Below are 27,553 nucleotides of genomic sequence, written 5' to 3'. Positions count from 1 at the left end.
ACCATAACCTCCATGTTTTCACATGCAGCTCACATTCTAACAACCTCTGCACAGGACACTAGATCCAGTTCTACACAGCAGGTGCTCTATAAGCATTTGCATAATGTTTGACTACCTCTACAAAATATATGCTAGCATTACCATCACAATTAGATATTTTTTCTTTTTAAATAAATTACAATTTTAAGAAAACAAAAATAAAACACATCAGAAGAAATTCTAAAGGGGGAAATATCTTTATTTTTAATATTCACAGCTTGTTTTAAACCATTATTCCATTTTTATGTAACCTGGATGATTTAGTGATAGAAATTCTTTAAAGAGAAAAATGAGTTTATAAATATCAAGAAGTATTCCACACTCAGATTTCTTCATAAATATCTAATAAATGATTTACTCTATTTTAAAGAAACTGAATCCAGAAATCTTACATGACACATAGGAGAGATGATCACAGCAGACTCTTAGATGATGAATGGAGAAGGGGCTGAGAACTGTTTGTACACTTGTAATTGGGAAGGGGGTCACAACTTGGTTCAATCCACCCAAGACAATGAAGTCTTTCATCTCTTTTCCCATATCTCCACGTCTTGCTCCCTAATCTTCAAGTCTTTCCTCAAAATGTTGTTTTTTAAAGGAGGCCTTCCTCAACCACTCTTCCTTGCTACAGATTTCCTCTATATCTCCTATCACCAGCTAAGGTGCTATGTAATTACTTATCTTATTGATCATCTGTCTCCCAGATTGGAAAGTAAGCTCCAACATGGCAGGGATTTTTGTCTATTCTCTGCTGTATGACCAGTGCCTAGAAAAACGCTTGGCACAGAAACAATGAGTTATTTGTTAAATTAAAAAAAGAAAAAGAGGGCTTTCCTGGTGACGCAGTGGTTAAGAATCCGCCTGCCAATGCAGGGGGCATGGGTTTGAGCCCTGGGCCGGGAAGATCCCACATGCCAAGGAGCAACTAAGCCCGTGCGCCCCAACTACTGAGCCTGCGCTCTGCAACAAAAGAAGCCACCACAATGAGAAGCCCGCACACCGCAGCGAACAGTAGCCCCCCGCTCACCACAAATAGAGAAAGCCCATGCACAGCAACGAAGCCCAATACAGCCAAAAATAAATAAATAAAATAAATTTATTAAAAAAGAAAAAGAAAGAACCTCAAGGAACTATTACTCTAATGGTTTGGACCTTTTCTTTCTACCTCTCTTAGTAATATATATATATATATATATATATATATATATATATATATATATATATTTTTTTTTTTTTTTTGAGGTACGCGGGCCTCTCACTGTTGTGGCCTCTCCCGTTGTGGAGCACAGGCTCTGGACGCGCAGGCTCAGCGGCCATGGCTCACAGGCCCAGCGGCTCCGCGGCATGTGGGATCTTCCCGGACCGGGACACGAACCCGTGTCCCCTGCATCGGCAGGCAGACTCTCAACCACTGTGCCACCAGGGAAGCCCCTCTTAGTAATATTTTTAAACCATTCAGCTTATTTTCCAAGATAGCACGTGCCAGGGACAAGTACACAGAAACAGAGATACCAGAAAGTCTGTCTGGATGTGATATGATTTGCTGAAATAAATAAACAGAAATATGATAGCAAGGTGGTTTTCCTGTTCCTATCCCCATTAAAAAAGTAAAACACAGGAAAAAATGCACACTTAAATTTCCCTCAGCAAAATAAATATGACTTATCTAATAAAATATACAAGTATTTAGCATTTTAAGAAAAGTACTTGTTAATATGACTTCTGAAAGTAAACAGAAGAGTCATTCTCTTGGTATATTTAAACAGGCCAAGAACCTTCAAGGAAGTTACAGAGAATTATCTGAGGATTGATGATGTTTTAAAAGGGTTCCAAGATTTCAGAAAGTTCAAGATTTGTTTTGATTCCTCTGTCACTTTTCATCAAATCTTTCTAATGAAGGTTAAGGCTCAGGAGACGTAAAGCTTAAGATCCTTAGTTTAAACAATTACAAAATAGCCAATAATTGCATGCAAGTAATGGCCTTACAAAGTGAAAGCTGCAACCAGATTAGCAGATATACAACTTTGAACATCTTGATAAGTATTCTACTTACTGGGATAACAAATTATGAAACAAATATTCCACCATAAAGTGCAGGATATATCTGAATAATCAAAATGAAAGAATAGAAAATGCACAACTTCATAACAATAGAAAATAACAAAAGCAAACAATCTGATGAAATGATCACGTTGAACAATCATTCCCTCTTTTTTAAATAAGTGCAAGAGAGTGGTCGAGAGTAAATAAAGACCGTAATTTTCTTGTCAAAATGCCTTCAACTACCACAGATAAGGTAATTAGACAGCTAAAAAAATAGTAAGGGTTCTGGACCCATCCGGGAACATTCCTTTACATGGTTTCAATACAGCATTTATTCAGACCAGGTTATCTCCTTATAGCTCTTAATATGTGTAACATTAGTGGAAGAAAAACAAAAAATGTACCATATGAAAATATGATTTTTATCAATGCATTAGACAGAATGAAGCACAAATCCCTGAACAATCTAAAAGAGAAAAACATCTAGGATAATCACATTATTCAGTCCCTGCCCACTCAAATTTCTATTTACAACAGAGTCTATCTTTCCTGCTCTCAGCCTTTCTCCACTGTAAACGTCCGAGGCAAATCACACAACTATTTATAACAAAGAGGAAACAGAAGTCCCTCTGAGTCAGAATCTCTTAATATATATAAATGTCCATTTCTACAGAATTAGGTATTTTCACATATTTTGTTTGTGATGAGACCTATGGGATCAGTAGAAGTGATGATCTTATATTTAAATATCAAGGAAAAGACCTCCAATTTTTTTTTAAATGGTTGTGACATGTTTTAATTATGAAGTAGTATATTGTCAGTTGAGAGAGAAAACATTAAAGAAAAAATGTGGAGTTCTCTAAACTTAAAGTTACAGTTGAAAAACAGTTTATAAAAAAAGAAGAGAGAAGGGAAAATTCTGAACTTCATTAAACCCCACTGAATCTTCACAAAACCCCACTGGACTCCAAGGCCATATAAGTTGCAGCTTACTGCCTTCTGGGAATCACAATACAAAACCACATTTATAACACACTAGCATCAGTGTTTTTATACTCAGTTCACCCTCCACCGACCCTGAGGATGTCAGGCCCATTTATCCTGACATTTCAGATGAATAAGAATACTGACGTACAGGAAAATCAGGTAACAATTCTAAGATAGCACCATCCTGGGGTAAAGTAAAAGGAAGAGCATTAAAACTCAGTAAGCTTGCCTAAGCCTGGTATTCTTTAACTAACCTAAAAATGGTTATAACAGCAGAATCACTATTTATTAAATTTTCAGTATATTCCTTCAAGTGGGGAAGATAAACTAAGTTTTATAAGAATAAGAAAAAATATTTTAAGATTAATAGTTAGAAAAAGAGGTTATATGGGAGAAATAATTTTTAAAGCACTCACAGACAATACATATGTTGTCACTAATGGCATTTAAAGAAATGACATGGGGTGGGGGGAAGGATAAATTGGGAGACTGAGATTGACATATACACACTACTATATATAAAATAGGTAACTAATAAGGATCTACTGTATACCACAGGGAACTCTACTCAATACTCTGTAATGGCCTATATGGGAAAAGAATCTAAAAAAAAAAAAAAGTGGATATATGGTATGTACAACTGATTCACTTTGCTGTACACCTGAAACTAATATAACACTGTAAATCAACTATACTCCATAAAAGGTTTAAAAGAAATAAAGAAATAACACCAGCAATTCAGTTATCTGATTGGATGAAAATGCCCATTACAAAGGACTTTACATAAACACATTTATATAAGTAGAAATTAATGAAGAATCTTACCCCAGTGGCCTGTAGATGTTGCCTGAACTCATCCATAGTTGTGTTTGAGATGCTCATATCCCTAAACATTCCTTCCAGTTTTGATGTGAATTGACATCCACATTCAGTCTGTGGAAGAAAAACAAATATACACAAATAAATGATGGATTTTACTATTAGAAAATGTACAAAGAAACTCTTCCATGTTACTGTCATCCTTCCTAAATCTTTCCAATAGTTGTTCTATGTCTGTGGATACCAACTTCAGTGTGATTAAGATTAATCCAAGAATTTTATTTTAAAATGCAAATTCCCAGACTCTCTCTGAGATTCCCATAAACCTCACTGAAGGCAGTACTCAGAACTCTTATGTTTTCAGCAAGAAACACCCAAATCAGGTGATATGGGTACAAGTAGTCTGTGAACCACACTTTGTGAAACAGAACTATATGGTGATATTCCCTTTACTGTTTCCCTTGTACTAATCCTCCCCCAGATCTCCATGAATGAATGTATCTGCCACACCAAGAGAAATTCCAGCACACTGTGAATGCCCCAGAACTTGAACAAATCTAAGTACAGCCTGCTCAAAAAAAAAAAAAAAAATCTAGTTTTATTAATTTAGAGAAGTATTTTAAATCAATTAAGTATTTCCCAGTCACATGTTGCTGGTGCTCAATTATGTGATAATCATCATTAGTGACGTGCACTCCAATCCATCTTTTTTTTTTTTCCATTCCATCTTAAATACACCTTACCTTTAACTTAGAAATCATATTTTTTTCAGAGTCATCAGAAACACTTTTATTTGTGAGAAGTCTCCTTGCCAAGTGTTGTTTATAGTAACGTTCAAATACATCTTTTTCTTGCATAAACCTAAAAAGGACCATTGCCTTATCCAATATTGTTTCTACTTCTTGTTCTGTTAGCTGCAAACCATTGAAAAGACAATTTAACAATTACACAATTTTAGTTCTACAAATACAGCATCACAGTTCATCAATAGTTTAAAAACACTGTTTGATAACAAACATAAACATCTGGTTGAGATATGTCAGAAGGAGGGATCTAGTGCGAGAAAGTGCCTCCTACTTTATCTAGTAGCACGACTCTTAAATCCTCATCTAGTGCAGCATTAATCAGGGGCTGGAATGGAGTTCCACTCCCTAGTGGGCTACCTCTGAAAGGGAGGCATGAAGTGATACATGGCTGGATTAAAGGATGACTGAGAACAGAAGAAATGAAATTTTAATCACATAAAAGAATTTTACCATGCCCTTGCGTAGTATCTAGGCAGAAACTTACATGGCCAAAAGACAGATATTTTTATATAAGCTCATTCAGAATCTAAATTGTGCAACCAGAACGGTAATAATTTGTTATAATTCCAAAAGTAAAAAGGCCTCTTGCCCCAATCTTTTAAATAAGGGCAAGATGATACTGTGGCAGGTTGTATTAAGCTTATATTAAAAATATGGTAGACTACTCAGCTGTGTATTCTCTATTTGGTGCCCTTAGTAATCTTCCTCTTATTTGTTTCTTTGTTATAGCTACCTATTTGTTGCTTTGCCCTTCTGTCTCACAAATCCCAAGATGAAGTCAAGAAGACCAATTCACGTGTGACCACAATCTGCTTATTTTGATTTTCTGTGCTGTAGTGAGCTTCCAAGATCCCAGATATATTATAAAGGCTTGAAACTGAGCTTCCATATATGCTTTCAAACTATTTTCTGATACCTATTCTAGTCTGTGCCTTCAAATTTTTGGCACTCAAGTATTGTTTGATACGTAACCCCCAGAACCAGGTGACAGCAAGCAACATTCTATGTGCCACATGGATAGCTATAGTCTAGTTCCTTATTATCTCTATAGCATATTTTTTTTTTTTTTTTTTTTTTTTTTTTTTTGCGGTACGCAGGCCTCTCACTGTTGTGGCCTCTCCCGTTGCGGAGCACAGGCTCCGGACGCGCAGGCTCAGCGGCCACGGCTCACGGGCCCAGCCGCTCCGCGGCATGTGGGATCCTCCCGGACCGGGGCACGAACCCGTGTCCCCTGCATCGGCAGGCGGACTCTCAACCACTGCGCCACCAGGGAAGCCCTCTATAGCATATTTAACCCTCACAATCTCAAGTCTATGGATGTGTAGTTGTTTTTGATGCCAGTTACACATTCAATGAAATGTCAAAGTACTTTTGACCATTTCAAATACTTGAAACAATCCTTTCAAATATCACAGTGCACATTTAAGCACAGCAAAGGAGGACTGTTTAATTTTATATCTACAAAATTCCCTAATTTTATTTCCTAATTTTATATCTACAAATATAACTTAATATATTTTCAAATGCATTAATACTTACCCCTTTGACTCCCTTTTTCAGCTTATCATCAATAAATAATGAGAGGTATTCAGGGGACCTGGAGTTGAGGTTGAGAAAATACTCAAAGTCACCCGCAATAGTTTGTTTAAAGAGCCGGTCGTTATTAAACGATTCCTGGAGGAAGCGATCAAACCTACTCTTCAGATCCAACAAGCCCTTCCAAATAAAAACAAAGAAACTTAGGATACATTATAATAACTTTTCTATAAACAATACATGTGTAACTACACACGTTTAACTTTGCTGGTAATAAATGTGTGCATTCAGTGTTAAACTTACAGATTCTACATTGCTATTTTCAAGCCTGTTTCTAAGCCTGTTAAAAATGTCAGTGGTGAGAGAAGTATTCTATCTTCCATTTATGTATTATTCTATTAAAGATGAACCAAAGATTCTCCTCACTTTTTCTCCCCACCTTCCTCTATCTTGACTGAATGGGTGAACCTGAGAGAAAATTAGCTTTAAAAATACATAGAGAAAGCTTATTTATATTAAAATATGAAAAACTTGAGAGCATAATATATTTGTTGTACTGCTTGAAAGCAAAATATCTTGAACCAAAAAGTCACTAAAACACAGTTATTTTTTTCTTGAACACACTAAGGTAGTATATGAACTCTAAAGCATACAAAAAAGTAGAAAGAACTTTCATTCTTGAGACTATTTAAATAAAGACTTCTTCATCAGACAAGCTCATAAATGAAAAGAAGTGGGTGAGTTTGTATCCCTGATAAAAATATACATGCTTTCCAAAATTCTAAAATATTTAGGATAATTACATATTAATTTACCACTGGAAAAATTAAGTCAGAAATACATACTACATAGCTTTGTAAAAGTGACCTTTTTAGCACTTGTCAAAATTACTTTATGATAAAGAGAATCTTCTGTATTTACTCACCTGGATATAGTCAACGGGATTCTTTCCTTCTCCTTCCTCAGAAACAAGGGCTTTACCTTGTTCCCTCAAGTAGGAACTCATACACTCACACATTGTTTTCAAACCATTTGGCACACGACTAAATAACTTGTACATGCAAGCAAGGTCTGCAATCAGAACAGACACACAAATTGGCTACATTAAAAATCAAGAAATTTGAATCCCTGTTCATGCTAATTTGCAATACTTAAAGAAGCTTATTTCTCCATTATGATCATTTGCTGGCCACATGAAAAACTATTTAAAAAAAAAAAAAACCCCAGGAAAACAGGGGAAAAAAGCTAGTTAATGGTTATTATTCCAATTTACAAAATACGTCTTACAGATGAGATACTTTAAAAGCATCAATAAAATGTCATAGCAAATTTTAGTTTACATGGAAGAGATGTCCAAACAGCATAATAGTCACAAAAAATGAAAACTGAAGTTTTGAGTTCCTACATAATTTAGCCTATATAATTCTAATCTAGAATCTAGTTAATACTGCAAAACAACTAACAAAAGGATAACTTTAACTGTGGTATACCTGGCAGTTAATGTAATAAAGAAGAAATTTAAAAATGAATTAAAGTCTTACAGATAATTTTTAAGTATATCTATCTCAAAAGTTCAAATGACAACCATGACAACAGATAAAATTAAATATACTAGGATTTATTTCATTACACATCATGGTAAAATTCATGTGAAATTTACAGCATAAATTCCTATTCTTTAATATTTTCCTCAGAGCAATCCCTAATATTTCCCAGGTGTTGACCTAAGCCAATATGTATATTTTAAAAATTGGTTTATCTCACTACATTGTTTTTAATTAGAAGGAAAACTCTGGACTCTATTTTTTACAAGATTAAACTGTGGAGTTAAAATACTGCTTTTCCATACGTCTAATGTATCTACGAAATAAGAATTTACTGGGAGGCTATAGTGTCAAAACTTTACAATGATATAAAAAGGCTTTATGATTGAGAACTTTTAAATATGGAGTTAAGTACAGCAGTTTCTAGATCAGTAGCTGGAAAACTGTTTTCTGTAAAGCACCAGAGAGTAAATATTTTAAACTTGTAGACCATATGGTCTCTTTTATAACTACTCGATTTTGCCATTGTAGCCATAAAGAAGCTGCAGATAATACATAAATGAATGGGCATGACTGTGTTCCAATAAAACTTGATTTATGGACACTGAGATCTAAAACTTATATAATTTTCATGTGTAATGAAATATTACTCTTTTGATTTTTTTTTTTTTTTTCAAGCAAACTGATAGTGGGCCAGATTTGGCAGACAGGCTATAATTTGCCCACCCTGGTCTACATTTATAAGAGCAACTCAGATCTTAAGACTGAAGTTGTATGTATTTTAAAGATACCTGGACACAAGTTTTACAAAAAAGGCTTCAAAATTTGTTTCAATGACTTTCAAAAGCAAATTTCATTAAAAAGTGCTTCCATCAATAATATATGTCCAAAATAATCTACACACAGCAAATCTGACAGTTTCTCACATTTGTTATAAATTACAACCAAGTTTCCCATGTTAAAAACAAATATTACAAACAATAATTTATGAACATATATACTACAGTAAACTTGGCATATCAAATACCTCATGACAAAATAGTTTCCAACTTTGTCTACTTTGTTCCTATGTTGTTACAGTTTTGCTTTAACAGTATGTAAATTAATACAATTTCATTATATGTAATTCACTGTATATAAATAAATGTATGGCTTAGTGGAGAATGTGAAAGAGAAAATGAAAAATATGCATCATTCAAAAATTAAATATCATTATTTCTGTATACACTTCATAAAACAATAAAATGATACCATTCAAACTTAATTTCATAATGTTATCTGCATTTAATTATCAATCCAACTCATCCTCCATTCATGGTGGGAAAAAACTTTTTCACTTTCTGATTTATGAGATATTTGGTTTCATAATGGTGAAGCTGTGTCTCTGACATATTCTTGACATACTGCTCATGAGCAGGGCCTAGCATAATTAAAGATACTCTGCAATTAGGTTTCTAGTGGAAAAGGAAAACTGAAGCCATGATTTTAAAATTTAATTTAGAATCACAGAAAGCTGCTTATTTGTGGAGAACATTAAGTACTAAATAGAAACTATGGTAAGTGGCTATTCTGATACTCCATTATTTATGCACTTATTAAGCACTTGCCATCTATTAGGTATACTTCATGCCTTTAACACAAGTCTCCATGCAGGTTACAGTTACTATAATTCAGGTATGCTCAACAACCTCCCCATCAAACATTTCCTAGCCTCTAATCTCCAAGCGCATTTCATCTCCCCTCCTCAATAATCCCCACCCAAGGTGACTAAGAAAGCATTAACTCAATAACTAAACAGTACATTAGAAAATTCAGGGCTTCCCTGGTGGCGCAGTGGTTAAGAATCCGCCTGCCAGTGCAGGGGACACCCTGGAGCCCTGGTTCGGGAAGATCCCACATGCCGTGGAGCAACTAAGGCCATGCGCCACAACTACTGAGCCCGCGTGCCTAGTGCCCGTGCTCCACAACAAGAGAAGCCACCGCAATGAGAAGCCCGCGCACCGCAACGAAGAGTAGCCCCCGCTCACCGCAACTAGAGAAAGCCTGCGCACAACAACAAAGACCCAACGCAGACAAAAATAAATAAATAAAATTTTTTTTAAAAAAAGGATAGATTCTCATTTTAAGTAAAGGAAAATGCTTTTCATAAAGTCCTATCTGCCAGGGATCACTATGATCAGGGTCATCAAACTATGGTCCATGGACCAACTACAGCCCGCTGCGTGTTTTTGTACACCTCACAAACTAAGAATGGTTTTCACATTTTTAAATGTTTGAAAAATAAAAATCAAAGTTTTATAGGAACACAGTCAAGTTTAATTCGTTTGTGTTATTGCCTATGCCTACGTTCTCACTATTACAGCAGAGATGAGTAGCTTACTGTCTGGTCCAAGCATCTAAAATATTTATTATCTGGCCTTTTACAAAAAAAGCTTGCCAATCCCTGACAGACCATAGGCATCCAGGAGTAGCTTATTTTAGAAAACATGACAAACATCTTTAAAAATCATTTTTGTTTTGCTTTTATAAAAAAGGTTTACCAGAAGGGTCTTTTAAGAAGTAACTTTCTCTAGTTTAATAAAAACAATAAATTTACATACAACTTTTTAGGAACTTAGCACATATATAGAAATATAACCATTTGAAAACACAAGGCAAAGATTCCACTAGAGAAAGAATGGAACAACCTCTCTGCTTACCATCTTTGTTTTCCCTCCTCTTTTAAATTATTAACTTAAAAATTTTTTTTCCCATTCCCTACCTATGTCATGACCCAACAGGCAATATGCATTTATTTTATAAGAAATACATGGCTAAAATATTGCTAAGACTTCATCTAAGAGTACCAAATTTGTTTATTTTTAAGTACCATATCAGTGACTTATCCAGTCATAGTTCTAAAGAAAATCTTCAGAAATTGAGGAGGACAACATGACTATTCTTTACAATTTCTCCTAGGGTACTTGTTACAAAATAACATTTTAGGAAAATCAGGTAAATAGCCAAGAAGAGTAAATGTTACAGTTACCTCCAAAATGTTTACTTTTAAGCAATTCTCCTTTCTCCTCTTTCATTCTATAACAAGATATCCAATCTACTAATTTATCTAAATATGTCAACATGGAAGACACATATTTTTGCATTTTTGGTACCCTTACCACAACTCCCGAAGAAATGCTTACAAAAATTTTAAGATTGGAACTTCAGGTTGTAAAAGAATCACAAAAACTACAGGAGAGTGTGTGGGAAAGAAGAGTCTAACACCCTGGTATAGAAATATAAAGTACAGGAATAGGCGAGGATCATTGACCTTATAAATAATATTAACCTTCTTTTTTTTTAAGTTCTTTTATTTTCTTCTCTATTTTTTTTTTCTCCCCTTTGGTGCACCGTGTGGCTTGTGGGATCTTAGTTCCCCAACCAGGGATCGAACCTGTGCCCCCTGCAGTAGAAGTGCGGGGTCTTAACCACTGGACCGCCAGGGAAGTCCCTAAACTTACCTTTTGGGTTAAGAAAAACAAAAAGTGAGGAGACTTAAGATGAAAGAAGAAAAAAAGCCACTTGATTCACCAGGAATATCTAAAATCCTCATTAATATGTGTAAAGTAACAACAGTGATAAATTAATGACAAACACCACAACTTCTTGAAAATTGACATTCATAAACTACAATAGGAAAAAAAATACTGAGAACCTGGTAGAACTATAAGAATTTAATTATTTTTCAACTGCTAACACTTACCTTCTGTTTTTCCGTTTTTCAACATATGTACTAGCCCCGAATTCTCCATTTCTACTATAGTTTTCATGTGCTTGGAAATGAGTTCCCTCTCAACCACCTTTACAATTGGCTCTTCAGTTGATTTGTCAAGGCAGTGCATCACTCGTTCTATTTCTTCATTAATTCTAGCTTCTACTTTCTTTATATATACTGAAGCACTGTTTTCTGCTAAAAATTTCTGGCTTTCCATCTGCAAATAAGAAGCATGATTTTTTTTTTTAAAAACACAGAAGCAAAATGTGCTTCTGCTTTTAACTGGGTTTCTACAGTTTCTCATAAACCAAACTAAATATCCCAAGCACTATTAACATTTTATATACTGTCTTATTATATATATTCATATAGTCCGAATTATACCCTTTAAAGCATTACTTACATAAGACTTAATTAATATATTATCCTTAAGCAGCGTTTTTCAGACTTTGCCAGTGTATTCCAAATAGCAGAAAAAGTAAGCACACGCCAGTGAAGATCAAAAGTATAGAATGAAGCATCTGACCCCAAGTGAGAGTGGGAAATTCTTCTTTGATTTGTTTTATTGTAAAATTATGCCTAAAAAGATTCATCATGTTTATCATACAGTTTTGCTGGCATATTGGTAGTTACTAAAGTCCTCCTGCCACCCCACTCCCGCTCTCAAAGGAATATATATAAAGTTTGAGAAATAGAGCTTTTGAGTTACTATTAATCTTGTCTTCTAACACCAGCCTTAGAGAAATTCCAGTAAATTTTAAATGTTGGCTCAACTGACTTCAATCTCATAGTAAAATTAACAAATATACCTAAGAATTACATAAAAGATGTATTAATATAAATTATGTACAAAAATTAATAACATTTCCCATTCTCTTAATAAAAAGTAGTTTATACCAAATGTACAATGGATGGCTAGTGGGAAGCTGCCGCATAGCACAGGGAGCTCAGCTCGATGCTCTGTGACCACCTAGAGGGGTGGGATAGGGAGGGTGGGAGGGAGGCTCAAGAGGGAGGGGATATGGGGATATATGTATACATATAGCTGATTCACTTTGTTGTACAACAGAAACTAACACAACATTGTAAAGCAATTATACTCCAATAAAGATGTTAAAAAAAAAAGCAGTTTAAAATAATCAAGTTTCTAAGAATAAACATTAACACACCAAACAAAAATCTTGGTGAGACCGTCACTTCACTGTCAAAACTGTATTTTATATATACACACAGATATATCCATATGCCACTGTACCACACTTTGGGATCCTGACAATTAATCATCTACTGGTATTTCTATACTGCAATGAAGGTAATCAAAACAAATGCAAACGTCAAAAACGTTGCCAGAAATATCTAGAAGTAGTTGCTGTGTTACCAGAAAATAAAGCCTGTTTCCTACATTATAAAATTAATAGTTCATGAAGTATGGTCCAGGCTCACCAGTACAGGCCACACAAAGCTTTCTGATGGCTACAGGTTGATTTCTGAAAAGCGGCCTGGGCGTTATGCCAGTCTGAAGGACACCAAAACCCACCGAGTCTACTTCTGTACTCATCCGATGGCTTCTACGAATGAAGAGCTATTGTAACGTTCTATTCATTTAGTTCTTTAAAAGGTTATTACTAAAGTTGACCAGTAAAGTCTACTTTAGCAACACTACAAAGCTCCTACTATAAATTGCTCAGATAGTTGAGGCTTTCAGGAAGAATGCCTGATTATCATGACCTTATAAATATTGTCTTATCATTTGTCATAGTACTCAGTAATTGTTATTATCATTTCATTACAAAATAGTACCGGTTTAGCTTTACTTTCAGCAACGTAGTTGATTCGGAGTTGTACATACTGCTGCAAATTTTTATCAACTGTAATTACTGACTTTTAATTTCCTAATCAACAGCTCTTAAGACATATATATGCCTTATAGGATCATGCATATATCTATATTTATTTTACTAGCAACTTATATTACCAAAAAGCCTGAACAGTGGAACTTCATTGGTGATGTACTGCCTGTGAATCTATGGTAAATAATTAGTAACATATATATATAATAAAATTTAAGGTTATTTCTAAGTTTATATGTTTTATACATATAATTTTTTAAAAATCACGTAAGTCCAACCTCTTCGACTTATTTTCAGACAGTTCCTTCACTGGAATGTGAGACTGTGGGGTAGGTGTGCTGAAGGGTGTAATTTGCACCCTCTTCCCCAAAGGGCCTCAGTACAAAGAGGTTAAAATGCTTAAATTACTAACTATATTCGGTAATTTTAAGAACATCTTAAAAGAGTATTTATTTATATCTCACTGATTACCTGAAAAAACTCTGCAGACATTTCCAAAAAAGGAGCCTCAAAATCTTCTTCATAGACTGATCGTCCTTCGAGACCTAAAATCATTAACATCTGGCAAGCATTTCTTATTGCGCCTCTGTCAAAAGAAGTTAAACCACTTGATAATAAAAACACATTAAAGATTCATGTAAAAGATGCAGCAGAAGTAGCTAGAAAGACTTTCAGAGCAAGTTTTTTTAACCAAAGTGACCAATCTCCCATAAGCAACTAACTTATAACATAAGGATTTAGAGTAATTTTAATTGGAAAGCGTATCTTGACTGCACAGCTATTTATCTCAAGTTGTTCTCATGCTGTTGTAACTTAGGATTTTTCAAGAAAATATGTTTAAAATGACTAAATATTCCTGCGTATTTAAAAGCGCAAAAAGAATAAACAGCCTATCAGGAAGCAGGGAGGAGAGAGGGAGTCTACAGCACTTGACATGGGTACAACGCACAGTTACTCCTAGGCAATATAATTTTTTTGCACCAAATGGCTTTTGGGCAATCCTGACCAAGCACCAAAGCTGAAATAAAAAGAACTTTACAAGTCTTCCTCTAACAGCTGCTTTGAATACAAAGAAGCAAAGAAAGCAGGCTTGCATGTTTCAAGCCACTCTGGCTGCAGTGTCACAAAAATGGCACTGCAACAATGTTTGGGGGGTGGAATATGACTTAACAAAAGGGGTACAAGAGTTCTTAGTCATTTTAGACTATGTTCAACATTTTTTTCTTCAAAGACCTTAAAAATAAATCCTAGCCAAAAGCCCTTTTAAAGAAGAAAAAAATATTATCAAATAGCAAAAAACAAAACAAAAAAACCAGCATAAAAAAAATACATAAAAAATCAAAAAGACTAATAGCTGATTTGCTTTTTAAAAGTATATTCAATAAAAGCTTAGGATAGTTTCTTCTAAAAATAAATGTGTGCTTTTTAGTTACAATCTAGCTAACTTTGTTAACTGTGATATAAGGTTTTTGAGTATTTTCATAATATGCTGGACAATCAAACTTTAATTTACTTTAATAAAATTAAGACAGTGAATCGGTTCTCAAGATATAACCACTAAAAACCAAAAGCCAAAGAGTAAAAAGATTATTATACCGGTCTACAACTTCTCCTTTCCGCTCTCTGGCAATCATATCCAACAGCGTTTGTCGTAGGTGATCCCTAATACACCCGTAACGTACAACTTGATCTCGAAAAATAATTAATCCCAAATTGTAGACATTCTCCACATTATTTTGTTGTACGTACACACGGTCCTGCAGTTAAAACAAAATCATAATATAAACATTAGTACAACTCTTGCGAACATAAAAATAATCCTCTTGAGTTACAATAATAAAGGAAATAAAATTCCAAAAGTGGTCAATTTTGCAGGTGAGAAACACTTCAAGCAACATGGAAATTTCTAGTACCTCCCAAGTTATATAAAAGTTATATATAGTAAGTCCTTACAATTTACAATTGCTACTGAAACAATGGCTATAGGCGGTTGCCCATTTACCCTAAGAAAAAGGGAGGAAAAAAGCAAGCACCCCACCCAGGGAGAGAGGCAAGTCAGCAGAAAGCAGAGGAGAAAGGTAGACAGCAAGGCAGGCAGAACTTCCTTTCTCCCAAAGCCATACCATGCACAAATATGGTTCTTATTTTCTTAAATACTGTACCTGAAGATCATATTCTTTAAGTAAAATTGAGAGCTGAATGAAATACAGATGCATGTGACTTAAGCTGATTGTTTACTGGTAAATGTTAAAAGGTTCTAATGCTTATAACAGAGCAGCATTCAGTATTACATAATTAAAACACCCCTAGCTACTGCCGTTTCAGATTATTTACTGGTAGTCATCTAACTTTCAAGTTCTTACCAACATGATTACTGGTGTCTCACTTAATAGAGTACAGATAATCCAGAATTATTGGCCATAAAAGTCATATTTTGTGAAATATTTTAAAATCCGTATTTACACCAAAATACAAAATAAAACCACTGTTCTTAATTCACAAAAGAATTAGTAACAGAATTCCTTTCTGTTCTTAACCAGGATCTCTCCGGGCTTTGGCGGGTCTGTGAACTTCTCAAAATTTTTAAATTATTGTGTGTTTGTTCATACGTAAGTATTTTGGAAAGAGTCCGTCCGTAGCTTTCACCAGATTCTTAAAGGCATTTGTAATCCAAAAACAGTAAGACTCACTGCAAACTGTGATCTCTGAACTTTTAAAGGAACACTGTTAATACAAGCAACACCAAATAGAATACAAGGTAAACATGAACAGAAGTTCTACCATATTAGTATTAAATGGTTTTGATCACCTTTCTAGCCAATTTTTACTAAATTCTCCATGAGTAGCACTCTCTTCACAGACACTATCCTCCAACTTTCATTCATCTCACACAATGGTACATACCTAATGGCTACAAGGAAAGCTGCTCTTTTATTAGCATTGTTGGTGCTCACTTTCTACATTTTATATCACATTTTTCAAATCCTGACAGCAACTTCAGTTAAGTTCAAAATTTTCATTGATGACTTCTTCAATAAATTCTTGAATTTCATACTTCTTTCCTCAAGATCTTAAATTCTGAGTTTTGCCCTGACCGCATCCCTCCTCCTTTCTGATGGCCTCACTGTTTTCTATGTACTGAAGTTACTCTTTACTCTCATGACCTTCAGCTCCAACACTCCCCACCCTCCACTACCATACTGATTCTGGCTTACTTTTCAGCATAAAACAAAACACATTCAATAAAAACTGGCATAAATCTAATAATTTACAAAGCAATGAGAAAATAATCACTCCAATTACTGAGTAAATTATTTATAAATTTGATTTTTACAATTTTGATTATAAATTTCTATGGTACAGATTCTGTACCAAATACAGAATCACTCTTACCCAATGCAATCAAAACCAGTAACTAGCTAGCTGATGTGGTAAAAGAGGAAAAATATTAAACACACACACACCACACCAGCACCTTAAACATTTTAATTTAAAACATATAAGCATTCACTGAGATAAAGACTTTTTCTTTGAACATGAGTCCTATGATTAGAAGTCAATGCTGTCTTTCTCACATATACCCATACATCATAAATATCTAGTCTGTCTACTTTCAGTCTCATTAAGATGGCTAATGACCAGAGACAACTGTGAAGCAATGTAAATGGCCTTCTAGATTTTTACAATTTCCACTCCAGTCTTTTAAATTACAAATTACCCAATATTTAGTGATTTGCCTTTGTCAAGTCTTTCCAAAACATTCAATCTAGTTTGCCAAATAACAAATTTTATTGTTTTTCGCATTTTTATTGACTTACACAATATAAAATGATGTAATAACAAGAAGTACAACTAGCATAAACAGGCCTGAAAACAAATACAACTGACTCTCAGTAAGCAAAGCTCAACTGACAAGAGCAAAACAGAGAAGATACACTGAAAAGTAGTGGAACAGCACTGAGAGAACTTTGTATCCATCAGGCTGTTTCACAGCTAGAACAGAAAGTACTGTTAATTCGGGCAGGTACTGTTAAGTTTCAACTGTACGATATGCCTCTGTGACATTCAGCACATCTTGTGGGGGATATATAACATCACATACATATGATATAAGCAAACTTAACATATGTCTACTAAGACACTAACCTCTTTCTTAGGAAACCAAATGTTCTTAATTTAAGCTAAGAGAGATGTCAAAGAACCAAGTCAGATTTTATTGTTTTTGGTGAAAGGCAAATACTTTTAAGAATTACAGAACAAAAGACACATGCTATGTAATCTTCAGAGTAAACTAAGAGTGTTAAAGTGAAAAATTTTTAACGTTTTCCCCTTTTGGCTTTATTGCAGTTATATGCCGTAAAATTCACTCATTTTAAGAGCATGGTTCAATAATTTACAGTAAATTTCTATACTGTGTAGTCATTGCCACAATCCAGTTCTAGAATATACTTCCATCACTCAAAAAAAGAAAGAAATAGGAAAGAAGAAAAGAGATCCCCCCAGCCCTTCCACAGTCAATCTCCACTTCCAGCACCTCTGCTTTCTCTCTATATACATTTCCTTTCCTGGACGTTTCATATAAGTGGAATCATAGAACATGTAATCTTTTGTGTCTGATTTTTCATCAAGCGTAAAGTTGCTAAGGTTCATTAATATAACATATATTAGTATTTCATTCCTTTTTTTGGGCTGAAGTATTCCATTGTACTGGTTATGCCACATTTAGCTTATCCATTTATCAGCTGATGGATATTTGGGGCTGCTTCCAGTCTACTATGAGTAATGTTGATACGAACACTTGGGTACAATCTTCTTGTTGGACGTATGCTTTCATTTCTCTTGGATGGATTTCTATGAGTAGAAGTACTATTGAGCTATATGAAAATTGCCAAATTGTTTGTTTTCTAAAGTGGACATGTCAGTTATAGAATTCTTCGTATTACCTCTGGCTCTACCATTAACTGGTGGTGTGACCCTGAGTAAGCCATTTACCCACTCCGGTCCTGGGTAACATAAAGGGCTGGTAAAGACAGTCTCTAAAACTCTGATTTCCTTTGAAGCTTAACTCTCTGATCAAAAATTAACGTATACTAGGGATCAAGACACGTTTCAATATTACTCCTTCCCTTTCTGTTATCAGTCTCCCCTGGCCTGGGTACTCTCTTCTCAATCCTAAACACAGTGATGCTATCACTACCAAAGCAGGTTGAGTCTATAACCGTATTGGCCTATAATATCTGCTATCTTAAGCCCTGTGGCAAAAAGACAGAAAGAGAGCCAGGTGCAGCTGATGAGTTCTTCAGGCGTAATGCATACAGGAGAGAACAATGTTTCAGACTAAAAGAAGCCAGGTACGATGGGAACACATGGTTGGAGCATTTGAGCAACGCATAGAAAATTTACATCCATGGAGGATGACTGGGGATAAGGGAAGTACAGATGTTGTAGGATAAAAGCCAAACTCTTGTCTTTTAATGTGAGACTGTCAAGGTGTATAATGATTATAATTAAATGACATAATATTAAGAAAAGCCGTTAACCCTGAAATATGATTACAGATACCAGAGAGCTAATAAATAGAGAAGGGAAAACCTGCAAACATGAGTACAGCTACTTAAATGAGTAATACCAAATAGTCATTTATATTGTCTAGTACATATGATTAATTACCATCAAGTAAAATAAAAGCTATACATACATACACCTGAGTGCTTACGTGTGCGTACATTAAACGAATGCAGGCACACATCCACAATAAACTTGTGATCTGCACATGATTATTAAAATATTTGCTGAATGAACATGCTAAATCTTCTGTTTACTGTTTATCAGCACTATCAGAAGGAATTCAGCCTGTGGGTAGACAACAGCCTTTCATAACAGATTCTAACAGGAATCTCTCTTTGTTAAAAAATAAGTGGTTAATTTTATGTAATACAATATCAATTTAGCTCTAATCATTTAAATCACTGGAAGACTTTTTATTTTGTATACCTTTCTATGTGAATATTTAATGTGACCAAAAGGTAGTTTGTATGAGTCCAACATTAGTCATTTATCTATTGAAGAGAGCTCAGCAGACATAGAAAGCTGGTGGTTGCTTCTATTTGCCTTTTGAAAGCCAAAATACAGGCATTTTAAGTATAAAATGTTCTGAAAAATCCATTTGAAAGCCTCACGTCTGGATCAAACATTAGATTTACTAAAGGGATGTGAGTTTCATAACTACAGAGATAAAATTACATTTAAAATCTCTGTTTATGGTTCCTTCTTGGGAGATGCTATTCCTAGACCAAGCAAATCTTTTCCCCTTAACTGATGGCTTCACCAAGACACCTAATCCACCAAGATACCTAAATATTTAACTAATATATGAGAGATCTAACTCAGCATGCAAAAGTATTCTTAGATGTGTCAAGACACACTATGCGAAAATATAGATTTTATGAAAGCTAAACCTGTGCAAAGTCAAGGAGTGACTGTGTAAGTGGGCTAAAAAGCTTCATGACTCAGGGAGTGGTATTTAAATAAAAATAAAACAACAAAAATTTGATAATGAACCTCAAAAAATAACTCTTACTACTTTATCCACAAGAAATGGTATGGGAAATATTTTTAACCAACAGTCACTGTATCACGAAAAAGCAAACTAGGATAAATGTGTACTGGGCATAGGAATCAATGATGCACCCAAGGAAAGGACAAAATTATAAGCTCTTTCAATATCACTCATATCTAATGTCTCATTTGAACAATGTTTTCTTGTAAGATTAAACAGGTATTTGGGAAGCAAATTCTAAAACTAACCTTTGGGTTACATTCAACTCTGAACACTCAGTACTACAAATATAAATACAATAGTCCTTTGTCTCAATTATTTTTTGAGGGAGCTTGTTATAAAATTTTTGCTTCAAATACCAGCAGTTCAGTACTTTTAATACCACCACTAACGAACTAAGGGCAGTTATGGATTAGTACTCATTTATCTACACTTCCCTGCTTGACCCCACTTATGACCAATGGTAGCTATTTATTTAGGCAAAGACCACTTTTTAAATTGAAGTGAATAGCTCTGAAAGTTGGTTTATCAAGCACACTGTCAAGGAGCTTAATTAAACTTAAATAATTCTTCTTTCACTTTCTTGTCCTCAAGGCAAGAAGATCTATAACTGTTTTCGTTTATGTTTTTTTTAAAAAAAGAGACTAGAAAAGTGGCAAGAGCCCGCATGCTGCAACTATGACCCGGCACAACCAAATAAATAAATAAATTTTTAAAAAATAAAAAAAATTTAAATAAAAGGGTAAATAAATAAATAAAAACAGAATTACCATATGATCTAGCAATTCTACCATCTAGGTTTATACTCAAAAGAGTCAAAAGAAGGGTCTTAAAGAAATATTCATACACCCATGTTCACAGCAGCATTATTCAAAACAGCCAAAGGGTGGAAACAAGCCAAGTGACCACTGACAGATGAATGGATAAGCAAATGTGGTATATCCATACAACTGAATATTATTCAGCCTGAAAAAGAAAGGCAATTTTTAAAATTGATGCAACATTGGTTTATAACATTACATACATTTCACGTGTACAACATTATATTATGACTTCTGTATACACTACAATGTGCTCACCACCAAATGTTTAGTTTCTGTCATCATACAGCCAACCCCCTTTACCCATCCTGCGCTGCCCCCATCCCCCTTTCCCTCTGGTAACCACTGATCTGTTAAGGAAGGGAATTCAGACTCAGGCTACAACATGGATGAAACTTGAGTTGCAAAAGGACAGATACTCTATGATTCCACTTACATGAGGTAGCTAGAGTGGTCTAATTCGTACAGAAAGTACAATGGTGGTGACCAGGGGGTGGGGAATGGGGAGTTATCATTTAAAGGGTATCGGGTTTTAGTTTTGCAAGATGAAAATTCTGGAAATGAATGGAGGTGATGGCTGTGCAACAGTATGAATGTACTTAACACCCTGAACTAACTGTACACTTTAAAATGATTAAGATAATAAATTTTATGTTATGTGTGTTTTACAACAATTAAAACAAACGAACAAATACTGTTTAAAAGCATCAAAGAGCACCAAAAGCAACCTGGACTTGCGGGACCCGGATTCTGGAGAAAAGACAAGTATACTGAGAGGAGCCCTCATTCGCCTTCACTCGTTCCCTTGGGTCATTTGTTGTATTTGGAGGACTGGAAAAAGAGGCCAAGCAGAAAGTCACAGGTGGGCTGGCTATCAAGCAGCTAAGACTTATGAGGCAAAAGTCTGAAGAAGAGAGAAATGTAAAGAAGAGCCAGAAATTCTGCAAGCAATTTTCACTGAGATGTTTACTGACACATCACCTAAGCGTGGATGAGACACCAAAACACCAAATAGAAAGCAGCACTGGGAGACTAAAGAGCTGAACAGAGACTGTTGGCAGACTTGCAGCAGAGAGAAACAAAAGCTGGTATCTCAAGGCACAGTAACTGTGAAGAGCAAACCAGTAAACAACTCAGGCTTTTAACTGAGACCCCAGAAGGGGTTATTTCCTGTGCGTAAAAACATGCCCTGGAAAAAAAGGCAAACTGAAAATAGATCAACCTTAACAAAGCCTAAAAGCCAGCTTCAACAAGATCACGGTGATCTTTGATCCTATGAAGGAAAACATCATCATCCAGGGCCTCCACAATTTTTCATACACAATGTTGGAAAGATTACCAGGCCTGTCCCCGCACCAAAACAGAACAAGCACCCCAGGATCCAATGTCTAAAAACTAAGGGGGAAAAGCCTCAGGAAGTCAAAGTATTCCAAGACTCTGATACTATCCAGAAGTGGTTTAAAAAAAAAAACTAATATAAGGTAAACTATAAGTCAAGGATCTATGTTGTAATCTCTAAGGTAATCCCTAAAATAATAATAGTAAAAGTATATATAAATAACAGCTAATGGGGGAAGGGGATAGGATAATAAAGCATACTTGATTCACCTAAAAGGAGGAAAGAAAGCTGAAAAAAATCAAAAGAAGAGATTAGACAAACAGGAAAAAAACAAAACAGCAGGATGGCAAAAATAAACCCAAATACATCAGTAATCACATTAAATGTAAATGAATTATATGCTTCAATTTAAAAACAAAGATTATCAGATAGGTTAAAAAGCATGTTGTTACATGGTACTCACAAGTGACACACCTTAAATATAAGGACACAAAAAGGTAGAAAGAAACGGATGAGATGAAGTATGCCATGCAAACATTAATTGTAAGAAAGCTCATATAGTAACACTAGACAAAGTAGTCTTTAAGCAAGAAGTATTACTAGTGATAAAGAAAGATATTTCAGAAAAATAAAAAAGTCAATTCAATAGGAAGATAAAACCCTAAATTGATATTCACTTCGTAACAAAACCTCAAAATATATAAACTAAAAGAATAAACAAACAAATCAAATCTGAAGATTTTAATATTTCTTGGTAGTTGACAGAACAAGCAGACAAAAAGTTTAGTAAAGACGTGGAAGATCTGAACTTGATTAGTAAATCTGACTAACTGGTATGTTTACAACACTTTATCCAACAATTGCAGATTGAAAAACTGAAATTAAAAACTTCTCTTCAAATATACCACTAAGAGAAAAGGCAAGCCCAGAATGGAAGACACTACCTCACAATACATATATTATTTGACAAAGAACATTTATCCAGAACATATAAAGAACTCTCACAAATTACTAAAAAAACAAACCCCAGAAAACCCACATTTTTTAAAAAAATGGGCAAAAAAAATGGTGTAGTTTAATTTATGTTATATATCAAGAAAAGTGTTTCTAAAAAAATTAGAAGAGGACTTTCAAATTAATTTAAGGCTAATATCCTATTAAGTGGTTAGAATAATTGCTACACTATCTAGTATTTGTGTTGAGTTTCTAAGTGTTCTAATCATGATGGTTTTAAATAACTTCTGATGACAATTAGGTATCTAAAGCCTTAGAAAGTCACTTCTTCAATGAGAATTTTATTATCAAATTCAAAATAAAAAATGAGAAAAGAAACAATACTAAAGATTTCTAATATGTTTGATAGCTTATACCTGGATCATTGATAAAATCACTGTTCTTAAATTAGGCTTGGGAAACCAAGATTATCTGCCCAAATGGGATGTCCACATCATAAAACTGCCCAGTGATAGAAGAAACTGGAAAAAGGAACCCAGTTGTTTAGAATATAGTGTCTGATACATAATACACAGTCATTGTATACCTGCTGAATGAATGAATGTATCCACCTAAGCACAAAGGTGAATGAATGTTAGCTCAACTCTGTGTAAATAACTTATCATATGTATATATGATATTACATAAAATTATCATACACACACACACGTGTATATATATGGGGAGCAGCCCCTTTATGGACAAAAGTTTCATTTCCTTTCCTACAGCAAGATATGACTGCACCACCACAGGGTCTACCTCTGGCTGAATTAATATTTGCCTCCCTAAACTCAGTCACAGATTGCTACATAATCACTGCACACACACAAGAACAGTTCACAGGGCATAGTAATCAAGGTGTTTATGGCTCTATTAATTTGTTTGAAAGAGGAGCTAAAATGGACGGCAAGGAAGAAATCCTAATTATCAAGCACAATACTCTTAACCTTTACAGTATTTACGATGTTGCCCTAGTTTTATTTTACATAAAGGCCTAGTACCTGGCTTCTGACCTAACCATAAAAAGATGCCAAGGTATTATACTGTCAGTCACAAACGCAAACACTAGAGCACAAATGGGGAACCTGTCTTGCACAGACCTTTCTTGCAAAAGCAGTAAGTAAATATATTGAACAAGCGTGAAGCTTAACAGTCCCAAAGCCACTTGATCCTATTTTCTTCTAAGATGTTATTTTGAAAACAGAGAAAGTACCAAGAAGACTCTTAAGCAACCTACCTATGTTCTTCCAGAATACAGCTATTTTCAAACTTTTCTCAATGTGCAATCTAGAATACAGTAAAGACGTATTTTTTGGGAACTAAAAGTATCAAAATCTACGAGAGAAAAAACAGACTCACAAATTCTGTCATCTCCATGTTCTCATCCTGTCTTCTGATCTCCAAGGACATACAAATCCTTGGTAGCTTCAACCAACAGCTTACATTATTTCTCTCAACTCTACTCCTTGCCATCAATCACCTTTGGTAACTGCAACTTTCATAATAACGACCAATCTGACGCACTCCTTACAGATGCCTAAATTTTCATCTCCCATCTTATCAGGATTCCCTTCACCCACATATTGATATGGACAAATCTTGAGACTCTTCATAGAAAACATCAGGTGTCCCTGGTATTACAGACCCTCTTTCCTCCCGCCTCTCCTCGGTTACACTTCAACTGCTCCGCATTCTAACTGGAGCTCCAGGTCTACTGATCCCTTACACCTAATACTTCTGTTTCCTGGGACCTTGTGATTCACTTGCCTGCTTATTAAACAGCACAGACCCACGATCAACAATTTTAACAATGCTACTATCTTAGAATTCTTCCCCATACCGTATAAGCCAAATTGTATCAGTAGGTTTTCCTTAGTTTTTGAATATTCTTCTCTGAGACTGCTTAAGTACCTCCGAAAAAAGTATAAATGCTGCTGACTGCCTCCACTATACAAAATTTGTGCCAGCTTACCCTAAATTATCTCCTCACAATTACAGATGATCCACTTAGTTATTTATAGATAGTTGACCCCAGCACAGGGGATATTCCAAACTTCCTCCATGCGTTAGTTTCCTATCACTGCTGAAGAAATTACCACAACTTTAGTACCTTACTTATTCTCTAACAGTTCTACAGTTGAGAAGACTGAAAACAGTTTCACTAGGATAAATCAAGATGTCGACAGGGCTGGTTCTTTCTGGAGGCTCTGAGGGGGAAATCCACTTCCTTGTCTTTTTCAGCTTCCAGTAGCCACCTGTTATTCCCTGGCTATAGCCCCTTTTCCATCTTCAAAGCATTATCACTCCAATCTCTGTCTCTGTCATCATACTGACTTCTCTCACTCTGACCCTCCTGCAACCCTCTTATAAAGACCCTGCACTTCTACTGGGCCCACCAGGATAACCTAGGAAAACATCTCATGATCCTCAACCTAATCACACCTGCAAAGTTCCTTCTGCCATATAAGGTAACAATCCCTAGGTTCCAGAGGTTAGTCATGGGCATATCTGGGGGTCCATTACTCAGTCTACCACACTCCTCAACACCTGACATGCTTCTGTCACCCGTAACTGATGGTCCCACCTTCTACTTTATTAAGGAGACCAAGAGCATCAGAAGAGTTCCTCAGCTTCTTTCCTCTTCACAAAGTTGTTGCTACATTCCACTTCACCTCTTCACCCACCATCCTTGATGACTTCCCATATAGCTCAAAGAAGCAGTGACCCTTCTTTCCTGGGTCAACTCTCCACCCCAGGACTTTGAATTTATAGCCTCTAGTCTTTAAGGATAACCTGCAATAGTACTATACCTTTGTTATTTGTGAAAATGACTGGGAATATAGATAAATTCAAGTAAAAACATGAAAATATCTTTGAAAATAACCAGAGTTTTATGCAGAAAATTCCTCTATTAACCTTCTATTAGCCTACATATCACAATAGTAAATGCTTTCCTATATCTTTTGACATTAATTCTAATTGCTCAAAAGTAACCTACAGAATACCATCCATAAATTTAACTCTCCCTTGATATTGTATTCATTTTATAGTTTAAGCGGGGGAGGGAAATGAACTGAATATAAATATACCTGTGGATTATTTTGATAATTAAAGCGATTATATAACCTATAACACATTTTCTCCATAAAATAATCAGATCTTTCCCCAATCATTTATCTTTTAAACAATTAAAAAATTGAAAAGGAAACTTATACTAAGTAGGCTCAAACCAATCTTATAAGTTTAACATGTTAACTTTTCTTAAAGAAGAGAATGAATTAAAAATAAGAAACAAAGCAGAGATTACAAACTCCAGCGCCTTCAGGGGCAAAATACATAATGCAAGTCTCAAATGTTAGAAAGGGGTATAGATCACATGTTCCATCTAGAGACATGTACACTTTTCTTTCTGGAACGCTGAACCTGCCAACAACAAAGTGAGTGGGGACAAATTGTGACCAACGGCTGCCTCCACGTAACCTGTGACTGATTCCATTTCCACTTTCAAGAGTCACTGTGTCCCATGCTATCTATATACACTGAGGCTCACGCAGGGCATTTTAGATACAGACACCTCCTTGTCAGAGAAAAAGTCAGCTAGCTGAGTAGGAGGGAGGTGGGAAGACAGTGTAGCATCTTCTCTCCTCCCTCTGAGCCTGAGATCTAAAGTCCCAACAGTTAGAGCCGGAATTCATAGTAAGGAGAAATCTGTCTAGAAACCTGCACAACTCAGGTGTATGTCTTATCTAGCAGGTAAAGTGATCTGATAAGTCTGATTGAGGGTAAAAATCTTCACAGAAAATAACATAGATGTCAACAGAAAAATTTTTTTGATCTTTGGAAAAGATCATTTATTTATCTTCACTGAAGTACTGGTTACAAAGGAGCATACATGTGTCAAAAATAACTTTATATACTTCAGTTTTGCACGTTTCAATGTATATAAATTTTACCTTAATTTTTAAAAGCACTTATTTAACTAAGCCCAGAATACTACACATAAAAAGGAAAAATAAAGAGAATGAAGGATGAAAGAAGTCTACCTTATAGAACATGAACCTTATAGAACCTTATCAACACTTAAATTTCTTTCTGCATCTATAATTGCATATTTTAATAAGCATTTTGAAAAAAAGCATGATATATTTTTAAAAATGTGTATATTAATTCAAAGATGTATGTGAGTGCCTTGTTTGTGCAGGGAGTTGTGCTAGGTGTTGGAGACACAGTGGTGACACAGACATCCCCCCCAATAAAGTTCAGTCTAGTGAGGAAACGAGGCACTAAACAGTTGTTAATAATGATAAATGCTACAAAAGGAGTACCGAATACAGTGAGAGCAGCTGGTGCCAGTGTGCAGTACACAGCATGAGTCAGGGAAAGCTTACCAGAAATTTAAGCTAAGACTTGAAGGAGGAAAAAAAATCACATAAAGGGAGGAAACATTCTGGAAACATATCCAG

At 35.1% G+C, this 27,553-nt stretch overlaps 1 protein-coding gene across 3 annotated transcripts in view; it reads right to left on the bottom strand.

The window, feature by feature from the left end:
• CUL3 (cullin 3) overlaps nt 1-27,553 on the bottom strand; it is a 97,823-nt gene that overhangs the window by 24,120 nt on the left and 46,150 nt on the right. For all 3 annotated transcript variants that reach the window (XM_032637232.1, XM_032637234.1, XM_032637235.1), the window contains 7 exons: nt 14,975-15,135; nt 13,850-13,964; nt 11,517-11,745; nt 7,156-7,301; nt 6,234-6,410; nt 4,632-4,802; nt 3,895-4,002 (listed from right to left, as the gene is read on the bottom strand). In XM_032637232.1, the coding sequence (XP_032493123.1) occupies nt 3,895-4,002; nt 4,632-4,802; nt 6,234-6,410; nt 7,156-7,301; nt 11,517-11,745; nt 13,850-13,964; nt 14,975-15,135 (1,107 nt within the window). The remainder of the gene's footprint in view (nt 1-3,894; nt 4,003-4,631; nt 4,803-6,233; nt 6,411-7,155; nt 7,302-11,516; nt 11,746-13,849; nt 13,965-14,974; nt 15,136-27,553) is intronic.

This window comes from Phocoena sinus, chromosome 7, assembly GCF_008692025.1.
Source record: "Phocoena sinus isolate mPhoSin1 chromosome 7, mPhoSin1.pri, whole genome shotgun sequence".
NCBI classification, from domain to species: Eukaryota; Metazoa; Chordata; class Mammalia; order Artiodactyla; family Phocoenidae; genus Phocoena; species Phocoena sinus.
The sequence above is the reverse complement of the archived record's forward strand: the minus strand, read 5'-3'. Positions and strand labels throughout refer to the sequence as shown.